Source organism: Pundamilia nyererei, unplaced genomic scaffold (assembly GCF_000239375.1).
Source record: "Pundamilia nyererei isolate P.nyererei 1_Seehausen unplaced genomic scaffold, PunNye1.0 scaffold00299, whole genome shotgun sequence".
Classification (NCBI taxonomy): Eukaryota; Metazoa; Chordata; class Actinopteri; order Cichliformes; family Cichlidae; genus Pundamilia; species Pundamilia nyererei.
The window spans coordinates 160,934-176,335 of NW_005187700.1; the positions used below are offsets into that span (position 1 = coordinate 160,934).

Genomic DNA, 15,402 nt, shown 5'->3' on the forward strand with positions numbered 1-15,402 from the left:
CACACACACACACATTCACACAGTGAAATACCTTCTACCTGTGTGCAGGTGTTCTGACCTGCAGGTAAACACTGTTTTACGTGATCACTAATAATTTAATGTTTCAAACTGCACGTGCTCAGTTACTCAGCTTCATTCATGATCAAAGTTTCATCGATCATTCCTCATTGTCTCCGACTCGTCCTCACATCTTCATCGCTGACTGACAGGAAATGACAGAAATGAACGCCGCGATGACCTTCTCTAACTTTGAATGTCACTCGCCTGTTCTCCAGCCGCCGTGCGCTGACATTAATCTTTTATGAAGTGACATTTCAGCAGCCGACGTCCCGTCAGTCAGAGCTGGGGAGGAGGAGGAGGAGCTTATTTAAACAGTGTCTGACCACCTTCCTCTGTCTACCAGGAGCAGTACGTCTTCATCCACGATGCCATCTTGGAGGCGTGTCTGTGCGGTGACACAGCGATTCCAGCCAGTCAGCTGCGGTCGGTTTATTATGAGATGAACCGATTGGATCCTCAGACCAACTCGAGTCAGATCAAAGAGGAGTTCAGGGTAACGTGACGACCATGTTAATATTCTTCACGCTTCGTTTAGAGCACGAACCTGCCAGCGTCCATGAAATAATCAAACCACATCACAGCTCTGAGTGATGACATCATTGCACCGCAGTTTCAAAATAAAAGTCAGAAATTCATATTATACAGTCTAAATATTGAGCCCGGTTCTGTCTGAGGTTTCTTCCTGTTAAAAGGAGTTTTTCCTTCCCACTGTCGCCAAAGTGCTGCTCACAGGGGGTCATATGATTGTTCTCTCTGTGTCGCTGTAGCGTCTTTACTTTAAATGGATACGTTATTGATCCCACATGGGACGCTTTTGTGTTACAGCAGCATGACAGCAAGTAAAAATACACAACAATAAACGACACGGTTAAAATAAAAGTGCCACAGACACCCAGTAACAAACTGGTAACAAACTGGTGACACAACACACTTACGCTGTATGAATAAAACTTAAAAATCAAACAAAAACAAACAACAAGATTAAAACTTGAAGACATTTAAAAAAATGAAGACAAAAATTAAATCACTAATTAAATGATCACAAATAACAAAATTAATGTTAACAAAAATTAAACAAAATCAATGAAAATAATAATGTTCCGAAGTCTGAGAAAGTAAAAATATGACATGAGATCAACTCATTAGGTTAGAAAGAAGGTGTCAGGTGTGTGTCCATGTGTGTGCGCGCACAGACGCTGAACATGGTGACGCCGACTCTGCGAGTGGAGGACTGCAGCATCGCTCTGCTGCCCAGAAACCATGAGAAGAACCGCTGCATGGACGTGCTGCCTCCAGACCGCTGCCTGCCCTTCCTCATCACCATCGACGGGGAGAGCTCCAACTACATCAACGCTGCGCTCATGGATGTACGTGACACACACACACACACACACACAGTGGGTTTGATGAATGTGACTGCAGACTCGCAGCTTTGATTCGAAGCTTTTGTTCCACAATAAGTGAAGCAGATTAAAGATGGGGAGCTGATCTGATATCTTTTCACTGGATCTCTCAGTTTGGCCCAAAGAGATGTGAGTGCAGGTGAAGGAGAACATTAGGCTGAAAAGTAAACCAATCAGAAACTCTGAGAGCGACCAGCCCAGCCGTCAGATTCTTTGTTTAGCAAACGGCACAGAGGACTGAAGCGGAGAACACTCAGTCGCTCTGCCATCGTGCTGTCCTGCTGCAGCGGCTTTCTCGCTGAGCGCAGATCATTCATGAATTCTGTGTGAAGTCCTTCAGGTCAGCTTGTTGCCCTGTTGTGGAGATGTGTTGGATTCTGTGTTATACTTGGAGCCTGTCATTTGGTGGCGATAGTGAGTGGAGGACTTCTCTTCTAAGCTAACATTAGCAAGTGCTGCTCGGTGTCGATGCAGCAGAGGCTTTAACACCGAGTGTTAGGGCACTCGGAGCACAAGCGTCACTGCCTCCGAGTCCGTTACACCCACATCAGACCTGCCTGAGGCAGCCAGACAGCTGTCGCTATAGAAACTCCAGGAAAGTGTTTAAAATATCAAAGTTAACGCAGGTTCAAAGAAGGAAGCACGCGTTCAGAAATCTGCTGAAAACACCGACGTCGGAAATCCTGAGCACGGCTGTGTACAACAGTGACATCCACCCTGCTGTGTCTGCTTGTGTGACATCACTTCCTGCTGTCTGACTGACCTCGTGTCATGCAGAGCTACAAGCAGCCGTCGGCGTTCATCGTTACCCAGCATCCTTTGCCCAACACGGTGAAGGACTTCTGGCGCCTGGTCCTCGACTACCACTGCACATCCATTGTCATGCTGAATGATGTCGACCCCGCACAGGTGAAGCTCCACCCACACACACACTCAAAGATTTTCAGATATATTAGAACAGGTGGGTGATGATGACATCATAGCACAGGTGCTTTGGTAAGGGCGGTGTAAAACTCATGAGCTGATCAATAACTTCCCTTTGTGTATGTGTGTGTTAGCTGTGCCCTCAGTACTGGCCAGAGAACGGTCTCCATCGCCTCGGCTCGCTGCAGGTGGAGTTCGTGTCCGCTGACCTGGAGGAGGACGTGATCAGCCGAATCTTCAGGATCTACAACACAGCCAGGGTGCGCTTTTAGATTACTGTTACTTACCCGTAAATATGCTGCGTTACTAAACCGTGACTTTGTTTGTGAGAGTGTCTCATGACAATGACGTGAGCGCGTGCGACGTCCGTGGTAGCAACAGACGTGTGCAGATCAACAATGGATAATATGGAGTGTTGGAGGGAGTATGACCATGCAGCATTTAAAGCTTGGAAGTAATCACATTACTTTAAGTCTGATTCTGTAAAAAGTGACAGAAACATTAGCGCCTGCTGTAAACTCTGCGTGGGAAGAAAACTTCTTTCTACAGCGAAAAATTAAACTTCAAATCTGATCAAGCACCGAGCACGCTGCCACGTTTTTTAAAAATCCCGTCCACACGTAACCACAAAAACGCGCTAGGAAGATGCCAAAGCAACAGGTGGCGATATATTCCTAACCGTGTAGAAATGTTGGCCAATCAGAAGTCTAGAAGCCTCGGTGGGAAAGAGTGAACAAAGATGGCGCATAGAAGCAGAACCGAGTCCTGCGTGTGGAAGGACAGTAACTGTGTGTGTAGGCGCACACCTTTGACGCTGCGTTTTCTCCGTTTTCCTCATCCACATGTAAACGCAAAAACTGGGTTTTCGAAAATCTCCACCCTGGCAGGAGTTTTTAAAAATCTGTTTTCAGTGACTGAAAACGCAGTTTACGTGTGGACGAAAGGTGCAAACGCATAGAAAAATTTGCGTTTTCAAAAATACCCGGGTGGATGTAGCCTTAGTTTGTTTCCTGTAAAAACCTGGCTGCCCTTCACTCTGTAAGTATCAGTAGGTTGGAATGTCAAATAAAATACACTGAAATTTGATTTATTAAATTGATTTAATGTAAGTAACAAACTTGAGCCAAACTCAAGTCCAGCCAGGTTTACACCCAGGCTGCTCTTGTGCTTACATTTGGTCTCAGCCCACAGTCAGGGCTTTGTCACGCTCGCCTTGATCTTCACCAGGAGCGACATATGCGTTGGGTTGTTGACATGCTGGAAGACAAAGTGATGACTCCGACCTAGTTTAGCCTGACTGCTTCAGGTCTTCATTCACATATCCTTCTTTCTTCATGGATCCACCCACCTCGATGAAATTCCCAGGTCCAGACGCAGTGAAGCATGCCCACAGCATAATACTGCCACCACCGTGCTTCACTGTGGGGCCGCTGTCCTTTGGGTCGTAGCCTCCGTCTTCTTTCTCAGTCCGTCCCTGTGCAGGGTTCTATTGGCCGTCTTCTTTGAGACTAGGATTCCTGACTCGGCTGAGTCATCCATTAGTTTCTCTGCCGTGCTGGAGCCCTGAGAGAACCACCATCGTGGCCGTGGTCCTGTCAGGGCGATGGCTGTTCTCTCACTCTCCCCTGCCGTGGTGGCTGTTCGCCATCGTTAGAACCACCTCGCCTCTACGTGATGTCTCTGTGGATGTGTAATTACCTTTGTCTTCAGATCCTGACGGAGTAAAACTGCATCACCCTACACGGAGGGTCTGTTTGGTTTTGCCCTCACATATTCAGGGCGCGTTTGATTTCTGTGTAATAAAGCTGAGCTGCGCCTGTGTTTGATCCAAGCCTCCGCTCTCTCTCTCCTGCTGCACCAGATTTAGCTCAGGATGTGTTTGATTTAAGCCTCCTCACCTCCCCATCGGGCTGAGTTTGAGTGCGGCTGTGATTCAGGGCCTCGTTTCCTCCATGCGTCTCAACAAATATCGGCTGTGTTTGATCCGCGCTCCCGTCTCCACCCGCCTCGCTGTGGCAGCTTGATTTTGGTGTTTGAGTTAAAGCTCTCTCCTGCTGTCTGCTCACATGAACCTGTCTTTGCTTTCTTTCCTGTCTCAATAAGCTTCCTAATATCTTTCCTTTCCTCTCATTTCCTTCCATCTACATTATATATCTTCCTTTCCTCTCTCCTGTTCTTTCCTTTCTTCTTTACTCCTAAAATGTATTTCTTTTGACTTCCTTTCCCTTTCTCCCTTCACAGTTTCCTTACTTCCTTTCTCCTTAGTGTTTAGTTTAGAGGTACACTTGGTTCATGTTTCTGTTCTTCTGGGGAAGTGTTTGATTATACATTGGTTGTTTGGGGCGAGCTTGTTTTGACTGCCTGGTTCTCCCTGTGTCTCCAGCCGCAGGACGGGTACCGCATGGTGCAGCAGTTCCAGTTCCTGGGCTGGCCGATGTACCGCGACACGCCCGTCTCCAAGCGCTCCTTCCTCAAGCTCGTGCACCAGGTGGACAAATGGCAGGAGGAGTACGACGGCGGCGAGGGACGCACCGTCGTCCACTGCCTGTAAGAGTACACACAACACTGCACGCAGCACTGCAGAAAGTCCTACACAAACTACTACAAAAGTACACTGTCTTATAATACACACAGTACTACACACAATACTACAAAAGTACACTGTCTTTTAATAAACACAGTACTAAAGACAGTACCCTTTAAGAGTACCACACAGTATTACATGCAGTACTACACATAACACTACAGAAAGAAAACTGTGTTTTCATTACTTTACTGCAAGAGTATCACTGTTTCTTACACAGGAAATACACACAGTACTGCAGAGAGTACTGCAGTATCAGTAGTTATAAAGTTTGTGTGGTGTTTTGTCTCCATCTAGTGGTCACAACATGAACTGCTTTCATTCTCATCTATGTAACCCCTGACTCCACTCTCCTCTCCTTCCTGCACTGCATGCTGGGAGTGTGAGTGAATGGGTGTGTGAAGGTGTTTGGTGAGTGTGTGGAGCTGCTGAGTGAGTTTGGGACGTTTGGACTGTTTTTTCCAGAAAACTTTATGGGTGGTTAAAAGGTAAGGCAAGTTTATTTCATTGTGTTGTGTGAAGTGAAGAGTTTTAGTTAATTCGCCAGTTTTACCTTGAGCAATGGCGTCCCTCCCTAGTGAGGGTTCGCGGGGGAGGCCCCCCCAACAGTACACCGTGGAGCAGGCTCTGCTAGCTTTTGGTGAACAGGTGGGCCATGAGAACACAACTTGCGGCTCTCGGATGAACAAGGCTGTGGTTACCTTTCTCCGTGAGGAGCGGTTGGTTCACCTGTTAGTTGAAAGGGGGATCATTTTGGATGATTTGTTGTGGCTGTTTCACCACTGTTTGCGGTGACCCGCGTAGATGGCGTTTATCCCCAATGAGCTACTTGAAAAGGAACTGACCTGCTTTGGAAAGTTTGCTAGCGGGTTCAGTGTTGTTCGTCTTGGCTGCAAAGATGCCAGACTGCAGCACATTCAGTCACTATGAAGGCAGGCCTTCATGTACTTGAACGATCCTTCACAGACACTGGAAGTGTCGTTTAAAGTGAGATACGAAAACGGCTTGTATACTGTTTATGCAAGCGCAGTTAGCATGAAGTGCATGTTCGCCATAAACGCTCATCCTGCCCTCATAAAGAGCACGAAGTGCGCAATGACACAGGTAAACAGCAGGGCCATGCTAGTGAAGCAAGTGAGCGTGCCGTAGATGTCGGTACGAGAGAACAGCCCGCTAGTAGCGGTGTGGACGAACAGCCAGCTACGAGCTGCTAGCGGCGCTGGGTGACAGAATGGAGATCGCAGCCAGTGCTCCACAGGCCGGATGGAAGTGATGACAGACAGGACAGGAAAACTGTGGAGGAAAATCAGGACAGAGGCAACGACAAGTGAGGTAGGAAATGAAAATGTAATTTCAGGTTCTTTGAGCGCGGAAAATGAGGAAGAAGACTTGTTTGAAGATGATTCCCTGTCACGATGCTCTGACATTGTTTCACAAGATGAACATCAGCAGTCTCCTTAGAAGATATAAATCGCTTTTTGGATAAGACATTTAGCAGGCAGTCTGTGGAAGTCAGAGTTTTTTCCAGATGTCGATCAATTTACAAACTCTGTTCTAAAGATAAGGAGAGTTGTTGGCTATGAACAGTTGAGCAAACAGAAAAGATGCCGCCTGAAAAAGATCCTGACTGTGTTGAGGAGGGAAAAACAAGGAAAAACTCATTTAAAACCACAGTAAAATGTTCGGAGTATTAAGGGTGTCTTTTTTTTTTTTGGAAGGGTCTCACTGTCTTTTCCCTCTTTCTCTTCTTCCTCTTCTCTCTGTCTTTATGGCAGGCTTGAGAGTGGGTACGCTTAACAGTAATGGGGGAAGAGTCAGAGAAAGGCGAGCAGTTTTGGTGGAACAGCAGGAACAAAAACATTGATGTGGTTTTTTTAGTAGTACTGTAGATAATGAGACAGAGTGGGCAGGTATTTTTAAGTTATGGCACTAACCTCAGTGCAAGTGTAGCAATTTTATTTTCTAGGCACCTTCAGCTGTCACATGTCTCCGTATGTGAGGTAGAGCAGGGAAGGGCACAGGTAGTACAAGCAACCATCAAGGGAACACCTTTTGCTTTATGAATGTATGCGCCCACAACTCAGCTGCAGGTCGTGTGAGGTTATTTCGTAAAATTAATTATAAATTATCACAAATACATAGTGGTTCAATAGTGGTGGTGGGAGGGGACTGGAATTGCACAACCCACCCTTCAGTTGACAGAAACACAGGAGAGCCTCACCCACCTTCGGGCTCACTTTTATCCACAATCTTTCTGACTGATGTGTGGAGAAGGCTCCATCCCACAACTAGAGAATACACATATGTGAACGTTTCTGAGGGCAATGTGAAGGCAGTGTTACAAGATAAATATATATTGTTAGTGCCTATTTTCTGATTATATTGTTTTATGTATTTTAATAATAAAGGCTTGTAAAGCAAAGCCAGTTTTGACTCATAAACCAAGTGCTCAGCCAAACTGAAAAACAGGAAGTTTAGTGCAGAGCTGCAGAGGCATATTAATAAAATACAGGAAACCAGACAGAAAAAGTGGAACTAGTAACACAGAAGGGGTTGTTTGTATCGAGGCTGTGTGTGACGTGTAAAGGACCAAAATAACACCTATATGAGACACATTTTTGGCTTCTAATGTTAGAGATTCTGCAACTGGCTTTGGGCTGTGTGGGGCTCTCTCTTCCAGAAGATGATTGAATAAAGAATTATAAATGTTTTGACCACTCTGAGTCGGGTTTTCTCTCTTCTACCATGGGGATCAAAGAATCGGGTTTAATAGCTATCAATCAGACGTATAATAATAGACTAGTTAAGGCAGAAATTTCACCTGTTGGTTTTTCTGATCATCATTTAGTGACTGTAGATATTTCCTTATTGATGCACTCTAACATTTGTTCACCAACATGCTTTAACATGCAGCTGATTCATGACAAAGAGTTCTGTCGAGCTTTTTCTGACTTCTGGTGTCACTGGAAACAAAGGAAAAATGACTTTTGCAATTTGGCTGAATGGTAGGAGGTGGGGAAAACGCAGATTAAGCTTTTTTGTCAACAATACACGTCGCATCCAACGGCCACTGTTAAAGACTGCTTTGAGGACTTAGAACGAGAGCTCAAGATGCTAGAGGATAAGATCATAAGTGGGACAGATAATGCAAATAGTACCTGGGACGGTAGGAGGAAGGCTTTAGGCAAGTTTCTCCACAAAAGAGCAAAAGGTGCTCTTATAAGAACCAAAGAAAATTTGGCGGACAGTCTATGGATTATTTTCCATATCTTGATGAGTTTATAAAATCAGTTCTAAAGATAAGGAGAGTGGTCAGCTATGAACAGTTGAGCACACTAAAGAGATTCTAAGTTGAGGATGAAGAAATTAGGGAAAACTCATTTAAAGGCACAGTAAAATGTTTGGAGCACAAAAGGTGGTGTTTTGGAAGGTTTCGCTGTTTTCACAGTGTTGCTGTAGATTAAGAAGTAGGCACCAAAAATGATGGATTTTCCTAAAGGATGAAGGAGGGACCGTCCGGAGTCGATGTAGTATTTCTGCAGCAGGTTCTCCCAGACGTAGCTAGAAATCCTTGTACAGACCTCACTTGGAGAAACACACCGTGGATCTTCGGTGGTGGGTGGTCCATGGGGCCATGGCCACAACCAGACATGTTGCACATATGGACCGAGCGTAGAGGGTAACTGTGCTTTTTGTCAAGCTGAGCACACCCTGCAACATTTGTGGGTTGGGTGTCCCAGGCTTGTTCTTCTCTTGCCATTACTGCAACAGTGGTTGGCTGGATATGGACAGGTGCTGGAGAATACAATGTTCATTTATGGTCCCAAAAACAGCAGCACAATGGAATCAGATTTATCTTTGCAGCTTTCTTACGGGTTGGGCAAAAAGGGAACCTGCAGAAACAAAATGTAAAGGTCTACAAATTTAGAACTTATGTTCAAAGGTCTGGTGTCTGCATGTATTATGATAGAATTTACTTCTTATATAATGGTGACAGGTGTGGATCATTTTATTTCTGTTTGGTTGGAAACAAATGTCTTGTGTACAGTGTACAATGATTTGCTTGTTCTTGGTTTATGACAATTGTAAATGTTTTTGTTTTTGAGGGGTGTTCTTGTGAATATATGCAGTAATATTTTTATGTGCTACTTTATGTAACTGTTGACAGAGAACTCAAAGGTCTTCTTTCTCCTGACTCCTCCTCAGGAATGGCGGAGGTCGCAGTGGTGTGTTCTGCAGTATCAGTATCGTGTGTGAGATGTTGCGTCAGCAGCGCTGCGTCGACGTTTTTCACGCTGTAAAAACTTTGAGGAACAACAAGCCAAACATGGTCGACCTGCTGGTAACCACCAACCTTCATCACAGACACTGGCTCGCTTTAACTTTAATCATTATTATTTCTATTCTCCATTTCTTCAGTGGTTTAGCAAATTATTTTGTATTTGTATTTTATGACTAAAATGAAAAAAGGTAAATTTTACAGTAAATCAAAGAGGAATTTAACACTGAATCCATAACTGTATTTTTTAAGACTAAAATATAAAAACATTTTCTCAGTAATAATGATATATTATTATTATTATTCATAATTTTCTGTTATGTTTTATAATAATTATTGTATTCTATAAACATACACTACCGGTCAAAGGTTTTAGGACACGCCAATTTTTCCATTTTTTTATTGAAAGTTATGCAGTTTAATGTCTCACTGCAGTCTGACATGAAAGCATAGTACAAATACTGTATGCACCTAGTTGATCAGGGGTTCATCCTGCAGCAACATAATGACCCAAAACATAAGTCCAAGCTGTACCAGAACTACCTCAGGAAAACAGACCGTGATGGTGAACTTGAACACATGGAGTGTCCAGTGACCCGTAGTGGATACTGAGTTGTTTTTACATCATACTGTTTCTTTTTTAAAAATGTGAATGAATGACATCTGATGTCTGTGTTTCCATAGGAACAGTATAAGTTCTGTTATGAAGTCGCTCTGGAGTACCTGAACTCTGCTTAGAGCCTCCTTCAACACAGAGGAGGAGGAGCAGAGAGACTACTGACTGAAGAGGAGGAGGAGGATGAAGGCATGTTTACACTGCCTGGTTTGAACTGTTGGATTCTGTGAGCGACGCTCAGCGTTCACCTCGTGTCACTTTGTGTTTTTTTTTACCCTTTTGTTGTTTCAATGAAACTGAAACGATAAAAACACCATCAGAGCGGGTCGCCTCACCTGTCAGCCATCCCCACCACCAGCACAGGAAGTCCTTACAGCCAGGATTCAAAACAGGATGTCCTTGCAGTCATGTTTTGTACAGGAATCTTTAACCGTGTCCGATTGCTGGTTGAAATCAGCTGCCCTGTCAGGAAGAAGCTGCTGTCGGCGGAGAATCATTAACTCTCGCATAAACCCTCTTACCTCTGAGATTGAAGGGACCCTAAAATCTGATTGACTTTCATTTGTGAATTCATGTCATGTCAAGAAGTGTGAACTTAATCATCCCTCTGGAAACAAGACTGGGAGGTGGCTGGATCACGCTGACCAAGGTAGCTAAGATGGTTTGACCCTGCAGAGGCCCAAGCCCAGGAGGCCAGAGGAAGTCACTTGGCCTGAATCTGAGTGCCATAGTCTGGCCAGTTATGATAAAACTTATTTAACCAAACAAACTTCACCAATTTGAATCTGCCAACTCTTCCCCCAAAGAGGCCCAAAATCAAACCAAATCTGGCAGACATCACAGAGCCAGAGTTGTCAGAACACGTGTCTGCCTTCACGCAGCCGAGAGTCTGCCGACATTCAGCTGAGTCTGCCAAAATTAGCAGAGTCTGCGGACACGCTTATTTATAAAGATGATGTGAGTCCTGGCAGCTGTCTGGTATGAAATGATCACAGCAAGTAATTAGTGATTAGTTCACCATTGGTCAAGTTGTGTACATCAGCAGTCCCCAACCTTTGTTGTGCCACGGACCGGTTCATGTCCGACAATATTTTCACGGACCGGTCTTTAAGGTGTTGCGGATAAATACAACAAAATAAAAACAGTACCGCTACCAAAAAAAAGAAGATTTATTCATAACACTCAGGAAAAGACCTAGGGAAACAGAGTTAACGATAAAAACGGTTTAAAAAACGATAAAAAACCATAAAGTTCACACCCGAGCCTCAACTCTCGCAGCCTGTTACCAAACGACCGGTCCGTGGCCCGGGGGTTGGGGACCGCTGGTGTACATGACATCAGAGCTCAGGCTCGTTATTGTGTTTAATTAAGCACAGTCATGATTAGAAGCTGAATGATGCCAACATTTGTTAATATATTTTTCTTTATTTATGTGTAGGGATGGGTATCGAAACCCGGTTCTGTTTCACTTCCTTGGGATCGTTTGCCATTTTGCAAACGATTCTCTTATCGATTCCAGTCGCCCCGAATGACGTCACCACGTTGCGGAGCGTCATTTACCTGGCAGGAAACACGGCGGCTCAAACGCTCAAAGGTTTGGTTATACTTTACGAGAACGGATGACAACAGGACAACTTGCAATACTTGCAAAGTAGATGTTTCATTTAAGGGAGGAAACACTACGAATATGCAAAAGCATTTGCTCACAAACACGCGATGACCTTAAATGAATGTCGTGTTTTTAATTCTGGACTCGTGAATCTCAACCAGCAGCAGCGGTAACGTTTGCACGTCCTCTCCCGTTAATGCGGCAGGTAAATAATCAACTAACAGTGCATATTATGTTAGCGATCTGCCTTATTACAAAACCTGCCATTACTGTGCATTTAGTGACCATGATGAGACAGACAGAGTCTGGCTCAGATGCTGGCAGTTCTCGCTGCAGTCTGCCGGTAGCGTCTCCTTTCAGGCAGGATAGATGAATGTCACCGAGCAGTGACTCAGTTTGTGGTCAAAGGCTTGCACCTGTTTGCCACAGCAGATGATTTTCAGTAAGTGAATGTGTTTAATTGTAGGCAGGGACATTACTGGATATTCTTGTGTAATTGCTACAGAATAATTTATGTTATACTTTGTTATTGCTACAGAAGAATATTTATTTTATTATTTTACATTTACAATGTTTTTCCTGGGGACCCTGTGACACCCCATTGAAGAGCCGTAGGATGGATCTCTTAAGATCTCACTGTTGGGTTTGTAAGGCCATGTTACTCCTAAATTTCTATCTTGTTCAAAGAGAAGATATAAAACAAAGTTCTGAGCTAATCGACCTTAGTGTCCTCCTTTTTTAAAAAGAATCAATAAGAGAATCGATAAAGAATCGAATCGTTAAACAGAATCTAAAATGGAATCGGAATCGTGAAAATCTTATCAATACCCATCCCTATTTATGTGTATCATTTATTTATGTGTAAAAATGCCAACATGATTTTCACAGGTTTTAAATCAAAACACTTTCCTCTGATGAGTCTGACGTGAATCCATAATCTCTACAGAGCAGCATGTGGATGTGTTAGAAGAGCTTGGTTTAATCAGTTATAGAAATATGTGAGGAGGACACAGAGACGGCAGAGAGATACCAGGATATAGTGATCCCTGATACATCACGTCATCATGGACCATCAGTACGATCCAGTTTAAGCTGGAACCAATAAACCCAAATTAAGTTGATGAACTGGATCCTCAAATTAACCTCAACTCAAGGCCAATTGCTGTCCATTGTTCCAGAGCTCACTCACAGAGTTCATTGCTGAGAATGAAAAGATGATTTTTTTCATGTTTTCCACCTGAGGACTTGTGTATGATTCTGGTTGGTCTAACCTTCTTGGGTTTTTTTCCACTTAGATGTTTAAAGATGTTTAAAGACACATTGAGAGTCATCATCCGTTTTCTTCTCTGATGTTTAATCTCTGCTGCTTCAGATTTAAAAGTAACTGAACTGGAAACATCGAAGCACATTGTCCTTCGTCTGGTCCTTGACTCCCATCACTTTGTGGTTTTCAGTGTTTCTTTGTTGTGTTGTCACGCAGCAGGTGGGCGAGGCCAGCTGCTGGGTTGTTTCAGACTGTTAATAATGTACATAGAGCAGCGGGAGGCAGGAAGAAGAATATTTATTCCTTCATTTGTTCTTGGTGTCCATGCCATCCTCGTTCTCCTGAAGCACACAGAGAGAGACAATCATGGTGGACAATTTCAGCGTTTCGCCAACAGAATCACAGGTCGCGGTCTCAGCCCGGTCCTGTGGGTGTGGCTTCGCCTGAACCCTGTCGATGAATGGCTCTGGTGCTGAGGAGAACTTAATGAAAGCTTTTATTTATGTTGCTGATTCCAGAATATAACAAATAAAAACCTGTATACACTCTCCAGCCTGTGTCTGTCACCTCACTGAGCCAGCCAATCATACTTTGTGTTGGACGACGCACGTAAAGCACTTATAAATGTTTCAGTTGTTTCATTTTTCTTAAGAACAGTTCCCTGATTAAGGCAAGGCAAGTTTATTTGTATAGCACAATTCAACAACAAGGTGATTCAAAGTGCTTTACAGAGACATTAGAAACAAGAACAAATAAAAAGCATGATTTAAAATTGATTAAAACAAGCAAATAAACTAACTAACTAATTAACAAACAAACAAACAAACAAAACAGTATATAAAACAGTATGAACTAACAGTACAAAACAGAAATTGTAAAAAAACAAAAACAAATCAACAACGAAACTAACCAATAACCTAAGCTGGGTGAACTAAGATTAAAACATGAAAAACCCAGAGCACGGATACATAGAAAAACTTTGAAACACGACATGAACACACAGACTAAACGCACACAAGAGGTGATCAGGGGAAGTGGAGACACATGGAGAAACCGCAGATTAGAATGAACATAACAACGTCACAGAGTAAAATTAGAAGAGTAAAATCAAACACACTGAACACAGAAACACAAGACTTTCGAAATGAAACAGGAAACGTGGAGAGACAGATATGACAACACAAGCTTGACAATATGGAACACAAAGACCTAACACATGACAGACTGGAGACCCTAAATAAGAATAACACAAGAACTTATAATCACAAACATTACATAAGAAACTCAAAAATACAGAATACAATCAAAACGCTGGCTCAGAGACCCAGCCCCTGACAGGTATTCTGGATAGGTTTTGTGACCCACGGGTCTTTAGTTTCAAAGGCTGTCAGGGTTGAGATGATTGTGCCAGTCCAAGCCAAGAGTGGAACCCAGTACACGTACAGACTAAGTAAGGACAGGATCAGAAGTTCAGTTACAATCATCTAAAATCTGAATTTGGAGTAAAAACTGAGAATAACTATGCAAACAATTTGGGTACAAACCCAAAGTTCACAGTAAAACTGAAAGGTTCAGTAAAAGCTGGAGTCCTTTTCAAATATTTTCTGTAAAAATCAGTAACCCTCCCTGAATACTGAAGTGGCTATGACATGAAATGATGGTGTAGAATAAGACTTAAACTGGAAGAGAGCCTTTATTATGGCTGATGACATAAAGTTCAAACAAGGCAGAAGCACAGTGACTGAACTAAACTATAACTAAACTGGGAAACTGACACTGTGATAAACTATGAAGACTCAGAAAACTATGACTATGAATGTAAAGACTGGCTGTGAAAGCACGGAGGGTGGAAACACAGACGACGCGATACAGACTGAATGAAACACAGAGACTAAATACACGTAAGGGATGATCAAGGGAAGTGGCCACACATGGGAGCACAGCTGACACACATGAACCTAAAGACAGGACAGGAGAAGTGAAACTAAATACACTGACATTGGACACAGACTTTCAAAGTAAAACAGGAAACGTGGAGATTAGACATGACATGAACTTAACATAACCACACAGACATGACGCATGACAGGTAGACGCACGAACCAGGGAGACTGAGTACAGGCGGAGATGACATAAACAACTAAGAAACAAAGGACTAAACAGCAACCTAGAAATTAACTAGATGAACTAAACTAGGGCACAAATGAATATACATTAAAAAAAACCTCAAACACTGGGTCACACGACCCAGGACCATGACAGATGTAGCCGGCTGAGGATGCCGAGTTTGCAGTTTCCAAACCACATGGTCCGAACGCTCTATGGTGCCCCTGTAGAACATGGTGAGTGTGGGAGGAGGGAGGTTGGCCCGCTTCAGGTATCTCAGGAAGTGGGGGAGCTGCTGGGCCTTTTTGGTGATGGAGGTGGTGTTGGTGGTCCAGGTGAGGTCGTCTGAGATGTGAACTTGGTGCTGTTTACAGTCTCTACCGTGGAGCCGTGGATGCTGAGTGGTGTGTGAGTGGAGTGGTGTGAGTGGAGTGAGTCTTCCTGAAGTCGATGATTCTCCCTGGTTTTGTCCACATTCAGTGACAGGTTGTTCTCGCTGTACAAGAACACTTCTCCAACTCCAACCCCCGACGCATGTGACAAGGACTCCAGACCAT

General features: G+C 43.7%; 1 protein-coding gene across 1 annotated transcript in view; it reads left to right on the forward strand.

The window, feature by feature from the left end:
• LOC102197453 (receptor-type tyrosine-protein phosphatase mu-like) overlaps nucleotides 1–10,952 on the forward strand; it is a 116,467-nt gene extending 105,515 nt beyond the window's left edge. The window contains exons 24-30 of the mRNA XM_013915412.1: nucleotides 404–553; nucleotides 1,254–1,427; nucleotides 2,241–2,372; nucleotides 2,522–2,647; nucleotides 4,771–4,934; nucleotides 9,178–9,313; nucleotides 9,935–10,952. Of these exons, the coding sequence (XP_013770866.1) occupies nucleotides 404–553; nucleotides 1,254–1,427; nucleotides 2,241–2,372; nucleotides 2,522–2,647; nucleotides 4,771–4,934; nucleotides 9,178–9,313; nucleotides 9,935–9,988 (936 nt within the window). The 3' untranslated portion in view covers nucleotides 9,989–10,952. The remainder of the gene's footprint in view (nucleotides 1–403; nucleotides 554–1,253; nucleotides 1,428–2,240; nucleotides 2,373–2,521; nucleotides 2,648–4,770; nucleotides 4,935–9,177; nucleotides 9,314–9,934) is intronic.
• Nucleotides 10,953–15,402: the final 4,450 nt, after the last annotated feature.